This window comes from Nicotiana sylvestris, chromosome 1 (genome assembly GCF_000393655.2).
Source record: "Nicotiana sylvestris chromosome 1, ASM39365v2, whole genome shotgun sequence".
Classification (NCBI taxonomy): Eukaryota; Viridiplantae; Streptophyta; class Magnoliopsida; order Solanales; family Solanaceae; genus Nicotiana; species Nicotiana sylvestris.
The window spans coordinates 71,664,957-71,676,386 of NC_091057.1; the positions used below are offsets into that span (position 1 = coordinate 71,664,957).

General features: G+C 34.1%; 2 protein-coding genes across 2 annotated transcripts; one reads left to right on the plus strand and one right to left on the minus strand.

Moving 5' to 3' along the window:
* Positions 1-429: 429 nt before the first annotated feature.
* Positions 430-5,507, plus strand: LOC138871166 (uncharacterized). Its single transcript, XM_070149034.1, has 7 exons — positions 430-563; positions 2,639-2,928; positions 3,098-3,279; positions 3,539-3,807; positions 3,960-4,042; positions 4,252-4,862; positions 5,064-5,507. The coding sequence occupies exons 1-7, from the start codon at positions 430-432 to the stop codon at positions 5,505-5,507; spliced, it is 2,013 nt and encodes a 670-aa protein (XP_070005135.1).
* A 672-nt stretch (positions 5,508-6,179) lies between these two features.
* On the minus strand, positions 6,180-10,075 carry LOC138871174 (uncharacterized). Its single transcript, XM_070149043.1, has 14 exons — positions 9,691-10,075; positions 9,416-9,576; positions 9,107-9,310; positions 8,770-8,901; positions 8,582-8,687; positions 8,414-8,467; positions 8,216-8,296; positions 8,052-8,132; positions 7,780-7,962; positions 7,579-7,654; positions 7,411-7,477; positions 6,801-7,049; positions 6,511-6,683; positions 6,180-6,426 (listed from the first exon to the last, which is right to left on the minus strand). The coding sequence occupies exons 1-14, from the start codon at positions 10,073-10,075 to the stop codon at positions 6,180-6,182; spliced, it is 2,199 nt and encodes a 732-aa protein (XP_070005144.1).
* Positions 10,076-11,430: the final 1,355 nt, after the last annotated feature.

Below are 11,430 nucleotides of genomic sequence, written 5' to 3' on the forward strand. Positions count from 1 at the left end.
ATCTTCACCACCATACTCCTCGTTCCTCGATGGCGCATGTGGATCATCGTGCCTCGAATAAGTTGAGGGGCAAAAATATTGAGCATATTCCCCAGAGTAATCTCCCGACTGGCAAGCTCTGTGAAATTGAGCAGTATGAGGACAGTTTGTATAAGTACGACAAAAGTTGAGCCGGACATACTTCATAGAAACGGTAGAAGTCTACCACCAAGGAGGAAAGAGGAAGCGTATACCCGACAATAAAAGGATATGCGTAGAAAGCACAATACCTTGGGTGGTCAAAATGAACAATATCATCTCCCACCGCTGGCAACATCTAAATATGAGGCGGAATCCCCCATTTTGTCTTAAGCTCCGTGATTGCCACTTCGTCCATAATAGAGGGAACATGCTCCGGTTCCTCTCCGGAGAGGCTGTTAAAATCGGTCCATGGCTTCCCCGGATGGGGCAATATTTCGACCACTGTTGGAACCCCCTCATCCTCCATCACCTCCACTCCTCAGGGAGCAAGAGCATCATTTTTCAGCGCCGGAACTACAGCAAGATTGTCAGCGCAGGAAGAAGTACCAGCCCATTTATCTTGATTGAACGGAGCAAAAGAACAAAGAGAAGTAAGAGGGAAGATGGTGATATCAATTTCCGACTAATAGGGGAGTGAATTGAAAATATGAAGTATCGGAGAAGATGAAGACTCGCAAAACTCTTTTGATAAATCGAAAAGTATGCCAATAGAATGGTATTTCCCCTATTTATAGGAACATAAATGCCCCAAGCGGGACATTCAAAAGTCGCCAATCAAAACTGACAGGGCATGAGAAACGGTTCGATCCACAATAAATGTGTGTCATAATGACAACAACTACAAACGGCGTTTCGGATCAGCACAACGGTTCAACTCCGAAAGGATGCGACTATCGAAAGGGATCATTGTAGCGTTGTGCCATCGCCTCGATCTAAAGATTTTTCCTAACCTTCAAATCGACAGAATCCGCCCGTCGAGCCCGCTAAGGGACGACCTCAATGGACGGAGGGACTAATTATTTGAACAAAAAGTTTGAGACTCTATTGCCAATTTCAATTATCGATAATAAAGGAGGTAAATCTTAGCCAAGTATAATCAACTTCAGATCTAAATGTATATAGCGTGAAATAACAAAAGGTAGGAACATCCCAGATTTATTGATGTCATAATCTTATTTCCAATATGAGGAAAATGGATTTACATTCTAAGCAAAAAAGAATTGTAAGAGAAAGAGTAGAGAGGAAAAATGAAGCCAGAGATTCCTTTTTGTTTCTCCTTCTTCCTCCCCATGACAGAAACCCCCCCTCTATATATAGTTCCTGGAATTTTTTTCAGTGGTCTTTGACCAACATGCTCTCCTGCGACGGTCCTTTTTGTCGTTACTCGAGTACTGTACTGACTTGACATACGCTGTCGATGATTTGACCCCAAGGTTGGTCGTGGTGCTCTTCGCTATTTCGCCACCTGGACGAGATCCTAACTTGGTCGACCACTATGGTCAGATTTTGACTAATAGAAAAATACTTGAAGATTTTGGCATATATTGAAGCAAGTTTTAGACGCTAACAATGTTTTTTAAAGTTGTATAGATCTACGTATGAAGTTGGCAATGTCACCAGTAACAGTAAATGTATAGATTTAAATATAACTACATTTTTGGTTAACAAGAAATACACACAAAAATACGTTAACATTTAGTGAGCGTTTGGACATAAAAATTATAAAATTCCAAAAAAAAAGTGAAATTATTTTTCAAGTTAAAATGGTATTTGAAAATTAGAGTTGTGTTTGAACATGAATATAATTTTGGGTTGTTTTTTTAAGCTTTGTGAGTGATCTGAGTTAAAATTTTGAAAATAGTTTTTTGGAGTTTTTCAAATTTTCGAAAAATTCCAAAATTCATCTTCAAGTAAAAATTGAAAATTGTATGGCCAAACACTGATTTCGAAAAAAGTGAATTTTTTTTGAAAAAAAATGAAAAAGTTCTTATGTCCAAACGGGCTCTTAGTTAGGATATTCGGAGCACGAAATAATGCAAATGTATTTTGATCACTTTTAGTTCATATATTTTATTTCTTAATAATACTTTGTAGTATTTGAATTCGTATTATTAATGAATTGGCTATACCTAATAAGTGCATTAATTGATGGGATTTTTTCCTATCTATACCATATATGAAACCTTATTACCAAAAATATTCATAATTTATTAATTACCCGCCCAGTCCACACTTTTACTATAATTTATATACCAATCCATAATTAAGAAGATTCTGCCATTTAAAACGCGCTAAAAAGAAGGCACGAAATCTGCGTTTGATTCTTTCCACATTAAATTCGAATTTTGAAACGGAAAGAGATCTCATTGCTGCGTAATTCTCTCATTCACTATAATTCTAAAACAACGCAAGCTTCATAAGCTCCAGTAGTCAAATTGCTTTTACAAATTCTACAACGCAATACAAATTGTAGAATTCAAAATTGTTCTTCTTCGATCTCAGTACTCAAATTGTCGAACCTATATCTGTTCTTCATCTTTTTTCTCTCAACTACACGAAATCATGTCAAAAATCCCAATAATGCTAAAATTAAATGGAAATTGGATCACTATGGCAGATTTAGAGATTTTGAAGTTGATGCCATTGTGGTAGATGAGAATGCAAGCTACGGAATTCTGATTTCTAGAATTGCAGAACAACTATCGATTGATACATCGGATAAAATTGTAGAAATCAAATACATTGTGAACGATAGTTGTCCTCCAATGAAGATTAGGAATGATATGGGGGTTCTTGTGTATATGGAGACCAAAAAGGAGAATAAGAACTTAGGTTCGTATCTTTTATGTATAAGCGTAAGAGATTTCAATATGGAATTGACAACCACCAACGATAGCATAAGTGCAGGTATGTTTAATTCGACATTGCAGAGAGTTATTGTGTTAGTGTGTTATCTACAATATTACAACATTTATCTACAAATTAACTATATTAAACAATGTACTGAAGCTCATAAAGCAATGTTGTTTTCAAAATTATCTACATAGTTACTACATTTATCTCTATGTTGGTGTAGGTTCGTTTGGATCCCTAAACTTACTTGAATTTCCATCCTCACCAGCTATAGAGGAATATCAAAGTGAAATAATAACTGAATCTACGCAAACATATATTGAAGAAGGACAAGTTTATCAGGACAAGCAAACTGTAGCTGCTGCAATGAAGAATTTTTCTGTGATGCACAAGTTCCAGTTCAGAGTAAAAGGATCTAGTCATAGAAGGTATGGATTTATTTGTGGAGAATATATCAGTAAAAGCAGTGTTTTAGTGAAGATATGTGGTTTTTATAAATTGTAGTTTAATTGTAGTTAAATTGTAGTTAATTGTAGTTTTTAACGAATTTGTGTTAAAATAGTCTTTTTTGTTACTTCTACATCTATAGCCTATATTAAATATTGTATTTTTTTGTAGCTAATGGCTTATATGCGTTGCTGAAAACTGTAAATGGCACTTTAAGGCAACGTCAATTAATGATTCAGCAATGTTCAAGATAAGGAGTTTCAGCCGACAACACACATGCTCCTTATTGGACGAAACATTCATACAGTGCAAACGTACTGCAGCTGTAGTTGGTAGCATGGTCGTTCCAAAGTATTGTGATCCTAAGACTGTTTACACACCAAAGGACATACAAACTGACATGTTATCCGAATATGGACTGAACCTAAGCTACATGCAAGCATGGAGAGCCAAGGAAAAGGCTTTACAGTTTTTGAGAGGGAATCCGTCTGACTCCTACAACAAATTACCAAATATTTTTATATTCTTGAGGAGACTTATCCTGGTTCTGTTGTTAAATTGAAGAAGGCAGCAGATGATTGCTTCTTATACGCATTTGTTGCTCTTTGTACATCAATAAGTGGTTGGCAACATTGTAGGCCAGTAGTAGTGGTTGATGGAACATTCTTAAAGTCAGCCTACAGGGGGGTTATGCTTACAACAAGCACCATGGATGCAACAGGTAAATAATGTAATAATTTTGTAGTTATTTTGTAGGCAGTCTATAAAATATAGTTAAATTGTAGTTATATTGTAGTTATTTTGTAGCTAAAGGAAAAAAGTGTAGATAAATTGTCTATATTCTGAATATATATTGTAGTTGTTATTTAATTATATTTTTATATACCTTTTCAGGGCTTCCAATTAATATTTTATGAATTAAAAATGTAGGTACTATATTTTCCTTGGCATATGCTGTGGTTGATTCTAAAAACGACGCATCTTGGAAGTGGTTCTTTGAGCAATTCAAGGAGGCATATGGTGAAAGACCTTCAATGTATGTTGTTTCAGATAGGAATGAGAGTATACTGAAGGCAACATCAATTGTTTATCCGGGCATGCCACACTACTCTTGCATGTGGCATATTTGGAAAAATATAAGGTCCAAATTCAAGAAGGGACATTTACAATTACATGAATTGTACTTTGCTACAGCACGGTCATACACTCTGGATGAATTTAATGAAAGGATGTTGAAGATTGAAGAGGTAGACCCGCGTGTGAAATCTTACCTATATGATATTGGCTATCATAGATGGACAAGAGTACATGCAATGGTGAATAGAACTTTTACTATGACATCAAATATTGCTGAGTCGTTGAATGTTGTAACAAAAGAGGCAAGAGAGCTGCCAATATATGATCTATTAGAGTATATGAGGATGCTTCTTGAACGTTGGACGAAAGAGAAGTTATTGAAGGCAAAAGGTACTTTCACATACCTTGGGTACAAATTCAATAAAGAATTGGATGAAAACAATACATTATCTCAGAAACTAAGGGTAAGATCTGTTTGTTTTGTGCAAAAAAAAAATTGCTTAATATGCATTGTTTCCAGATTGTAGATAAACTGTAGTCAAATTGTGGGTAATTGTAGATTGTAGATAAGTTGTAATGTATTTGTAGCTGATTTGTAGGTAAGTTGTGGATAATCCTTTTTAATGATTGATATATTATTATAAATGTTTGTTCTTCAATTATAGGTGAGGGCTTCAACAGATCATTTACATACTGTGTTAGATGGTGTGAAGCAGTACATTATGTGTCTAGAAACTAAGAAATGTAGCTGCGGAAAATTCCAACTTGATGAACTTCCATGTGCGCATGCTTTGGCAGCATTAAGGCACAGGAAGGAGACATACGAAAACTATTGCTCTCCGTATTACACAAGGAAGAGCATTCTGCTTACCTATGAAATGCCAGTAAATCCTCTTCCTGATGAAAGCAAATGGGATGTGCCACAACATATTCTGGATGAGGTAGTAAAGCCACCGGCGGGAGATAAAAGGCAGTCAGGGAGACCTCATAAGGAAAGATATAAAATATTTGATGAAATAAAGTCAAAGAAGTACAAGGTGTCATGTGAAAATTGTGGAGGTGAAGGGCATAACAAAAGAACTTGCAAGAATGCGCCCAAAAAGAAATGAATATCATGTAGTTAGAATAGTTATTCAAAATAAATGTTAGTGAGTTCAAATTATCTGATTTTTTTGTGTAATCGTTCAAGTTTTTGAAGATGATTATGAAGTATACTACAATTTGTGTATTTGCGTTTAATATGATTTTATGTATTCTGTCAGGCATCTAAATTTGTCTTTTTATAGCTTAGTTAAACTTTAATATTTACTATATACAAAACAACTAATATTAATGAAACATTCATTCAATGTAAATTGTTTCCAGATTGTAGTTAAAATGTACTTTAAATGTAGTCTAATTGTAGTCGTGTTAATAATTTGTAGATGATTTGTAGTTAAAATGTAGTTTAAATGTATTTAAATTGTTGTATTGTTAATAATTTGTAGATGATTTGTAGATTAATTGTGGATAATTTATTTATATGATTCATGTATTTATTTCATAATTTGGCTGTGTAACTTAATTACAAATGACAGTTATATACAGAAATTACCTAGAACTTGAAGGTATTTCATAAAAATTACTTGAAGATTAAAGGTAAATTGTATTCTAGCAAATCAGAGTACTCGAGTTTAATGTAATGAAGATAAAGTGCTGTAAACAACCAAAATGACATATTTCCTACAGTGTATTCCACTTCAACTACAAAATGACATCAACTAAACTAGGAACACAAGACTCTATTTCTTCTTTCTCTGTACTCTAGTCCTCTCATTTTTAGCAGGAGCACACTTCCTCTTTACTAGCCTGCCTGTAACCTCACTTTCACTGATTGACCCATCTTCTTGCTTCTTTGTAGCATAGTCCCATCGTAGAGCTCCATAGCGTCTACGGTGTTGGTCGATATCAGAAAGATCTTCTTTTTGGATTGCCAAATCTCCAAGGCTAACATACTCCGCAAAAGCCGCCACAAATACACCACAATCGCTGCATAAGATAATTTTTTTATTATGTAACAATTGATTAAAATAAAATAATTAAACATATAGAAAGGGAGAATAGTTTTTTTACAGTGATCCTTCCTTTTGCTGTGGAATCTCCGCAACCATCCACTGTATGTTGAAAGGGTCTGTAACTGGTTTCTCAATGTATGCCTTTGTGGTCTTGAAGTCAATGTCATTACGTTTCCCGTAGAAACCAGTGCAAGACAAATACAGAGGGATAATGATTGAAAACTTATCAACCTATGATTCAACAGTTTTATGACGGTTTGAAGACACCATGGAATCATAAACATAAAGTTGCCTGTCCACTATGTCGAAAACGAGCAACAACCAATGGAAATTCTCTACAATGTTCACAGGCATGATGACATAGTCAACTACATCCCAAACAACATTATCAAGAAGTCTATACCCAAGGATATATTCTGCAACATCATCATCTGATTTAACAACCGAATACTTAAGTTCTGGTGGAGAACTTTTGACCTTGTCATAGATTCGTTCAATCTTGGTCCTGAACAAGTAATCGATTGTTGTGAACCTAGTGTCGTTGTTGGGGCCATACTTGCCTCTTTTTCTCAAATAATACATAATAACATCAATGTGCTGCAAAATAAAATAAAGTCTACTAAAAGATACAAAATAACCACAATTATCTGCATAACAGCTACAACTTAAACTACAATTTGAACTAATCAAATAATCTAACAGATTGCTACACTTTAGCTACTATACAGAGGAACAAATTCAACAGCTGAAGACAAAACATAGTAACCTATATATCTTGTCTACAATATAACTACAATTACACTGCACAGCTGAAGACAAAACTACAATATAACTACAATTACACTACACAGCTGAAGACAAAACACATATTGTGAAGGATTATGTTCTTTATACTTACCGTGTTATTGATGACTTGTCCTGGGTGAGCAAGGGCATAAAATCAGTCCTTCTTATCCACCTTTTCACAACCAAAGTCTAACCAAGGCTTGATTTGGTTATCCTTTTTGGAAAAGTATTCTTTCCTCCTGTAATAACAAAAAAATATCAAATAAAAAAATGACAGAATGAATTACATATTTAAAGTTTAAAAATGGTGAAATGACAGTGTAAAATTAAGCATTCATACCTCTTAGATACTTTGTCACTACGAAGGTATAACCAGTTGGTGAACCTTTCTATCAAATCAGCATCTACATTTTCACCTATAACAGTTGTGAAGGGGTGTGCTTGAGGAAGAAAAATTTAGGTCCACCAGAGGTGCTGCCTCCAGAACTATACAGAGGTGTGAAAGGTGATCGTGCATGTTTCCCCGGTTGCCTGGTTCTACCCGGATGAATAGGGGTTGCTTCATCTGGTATGGGCTTGCCATACATGACCAATTGTGTTAAGTTGTCTGGCAACTCAAAGTCATCCAATGTCGGACCTTTCTTGTCAATGCCTGAACCTTCAGGAACAACTTCATTCACAGTCATACCGTGAATTGGCGACTGTGGAACGTTATCTTCAATATCTGTTACATATAAAATAACATACTTAACAGCATTGTATAATTGTATAAGCAAAAATTTACTACTTCAAAAGTATATTATGATACTATACCTGCTTTTTCTACCTCAGCTCCTTCATGAAATCCTGGTTCTTCCTCAACCATTGCTGGCACACCCCCAGGAGAAACTTCAGCTTCTGAAGATAAATGTTTAAATATGTAGTTATGCACAATATTGTTGATATAAAGTGAATATAATGAGCTTCTGATATTATACATGCTTGTTGTGCCTCAGCTACTCCTTCAAATTCTGGTTCTTCCTCAACATGTGCTTGGAGATGTTCTGTTGAAACTTCAGCTTGAATGAATAATTTAAAAAATGAGAATTGTAGATATATGTGGGAATTTGTAGTTAAAGTGTGAATTATAAAATATTGCATTGTAACCTTATTGTAATGAAAGTATGATAGTATACCTGCTTTATATGCCCCAGCTGCTTCTTGAAAATCAGGATATAAGTCAACATATGCTTGAACATGTTCCGAAGAAATAACAGTTGCAAAACATAGTGAAAAGGGGTTATAATAATTAGATAATGTTGTCTTGAAGTTTGTAGATATGTCTGAAGGAATTCTATAAATACCTGTATTGCTTGTGCTTGCATGCACTTGATCACCAATATTGAACTGAAATTGCCGGTTGTTCTCTCCTTGTTGTTGGTCATTATTTTTGGTTGAACTACCAACAAACTACAATTTTTGGGTATGTTTGAGTATATTTGATTCATATGTCATAATTAGATTTACTACAAAAATATATGTCAATTATTACCTTTGACTCGTCCACATCGTACCTCCTATTTATCACCTTCATAACACTCTTCACAGAAACATCTATGAACTGTCGAAGGCTTGAGAGTTCCTCAAAAACAGCCTTCCTAAATTCAGCTAACTTTCCATCAACCTAAAAATTAAATATATAATTAGTTGGTAATCTTATTCAAAGTGCTACAGTTCCACTACAATTTAACAAAGATTTGTGCAATACCTACAGGGCTTAATATAGAATTATACCACAAATTAACTACAATGTATAACATACATAATTGTTTTGGAATGAAGTTAAATTGTAGCAAAAAATGTTTTTATAGTGTAGTTATTTATATTACCTGCTCAATCGCCTTTTCCAACTTCTTGAGCTTGCTAATCACAGATTCAGTGTCCTTTTGACAATCTGTATCTTTGGGTTCAAATGTTGGAGAAGCAGCAATTGGAACCTGTGATGATTGAGCACCATGTGCATCTTCATACTGAATCTTGTCTGGCAGATTAAGCACTCCAGTCTCTTCACCCGATTCAGTGATGCTTGTGAACTGAATGATGGAAATAACAGTTAGTTCAAGTAAATAAAGAAATGTTGATTAATCGTAGTTATTATGAAGGTAAATGTAGCATCATACAAAAGTGAAAAAATATACCTTAAGCCACTCAGGCTTGATCATCTTCTCTTCAATTGCAGTTAACCAAATCTGGCCCTTTGTAGCTGACCATCTTAAAATGCGAGGTATAGATTCAGAACACCTCGTAGCAAGCTCTGTACTGACGGACGAGCAACACTCATATAGCCACACTTGCAAGGCTAATGAGCATCCCCGTATCAAATAAGAATGTACATTGGGATTAAGACGATGTCAGACAGATTCAATAACCTGCTTGAAGGATTTGATACCCCATGGGTATGACTCAAAATTACCAGACTCTATCAGAAAGAACATAAACTTGTCTATGAAAGACACATGTTCTTTATCAGAAGGACAAACAAAAAATTCCAACAGATAAAGAATGCACAACCTCACTGCATCCTCATCGTTTGCCCAAGCTTTATTTGTGACTACATTTTTCAAATGCCACTTTTCAACCCTTTGTTTGTTCGAAAAATAGGTAGTCATTAAATGACTAACATAAGTGGAAGTGTAACCATAGTCTGAAAACTTATTCACACAATTTAGACCAGTAATCAACCCAAATTCTCTCAAGGAAAAATTCAATTTTTCACCATTCAATAGTACTGAAAAATATGAGTCAGTAGACTTTGACAATTCATACTTCATCAGAAGATGAATTGCTTGGTTTTGCATACTGATTGTGGGGAGACCAAATAAGTAACCAAAACAAGTATTTTGGAAAAGCTTTAAAGCACTTGGAGAGAGTAAAGCTTTTATTTGGCTAGGTATACTCGGATCACACAAACTGTGGAATCTAAGCACACCATAATCAACATTTTGTGGTGCAAAGTAATGGCCATTCTGCAGAAAATAAAAAATTATTGAACATTAGTAGTTAGCATAAAAAAGAAGCAGTAATCTACATATAACTACATGATAACTACAAAATATAACTAAAAGAAGAACAGCCTACCCACACCTATAACTACAAAACAATACAGGACATCTACACATGTAAACATTATCTCAAAACAATAAGGAAGAAAAGGGTAACCACAGCTCTATAACTACAAAAATATAACAGTTAGTTCAAGTAACTCACAAAATGTAGATTAATTGTAGTTAGTATGAAGGTAATGTAGCAGCATACAAAAGTGAAAAATATATCTTATCTATAATTTATCCAGCAGACTACAAAACAACTACAAAATGACTACATTTATGCACTGTCTAAAAATCACTATTACAATTAACCTACAAAATTGAGACAAACAATCTACAAAATTTGGACAATTCCATATTTTACCAAAAAACACTTGAACAACAGATTTTTACAACAACTGTAAAGAAAAACAATTAGTTAAATTAACTAATTTGGTAAACGAAAGGCGGGTAAACGAAAATGGGAGAATATACGCTCCTAAATTAACGCCTAATATAAATGAAGCATTAATTATACCCTAAATTTGAATTGTGGTATATAAATGGTAATTTGGTATGCTGAAATGTAACTAATACAATCCTTAAACATTGAGGGTAATAAGGTTTCATATATGGTATAGGAAGGTAAAAATTCCTTAATTGATCCCCTAATAAGAGCCCGATACATGGTTGGAGCTTAAAAGATATTCAAGTCCTTTCATTTATTTATTTTTGGTTCTTTTGGTATGTTGAAATTTTTCATAATAAAAAGATACTCAGATTTACACAATGCCTTATGAAAAAAGTTTGTTAAAAAGTTATTATGATGTAATCTAGGTCAGAAAAAAAATCAACATAGATTACCTCAATCCAAATTAATTTTTACAGATGTCACAATTAAATAAGGAGTTAATACTTTCACTTTTTCAATTGGACTTCATTAGTGCTATTATTATTGTCGAATAACATTCTTCAGAATCCCCTTGTAATCTGAATCTAAGATAATGATAAGATCAAAGAATTTAGATTTAGATTTCAGAAAGTTTTGGAGAATATTTTTGGAAGAATTATTTGTAATTAACATTCGAGAATGTATTTTTTGTACATTATTTGTGTTCATCTTTATA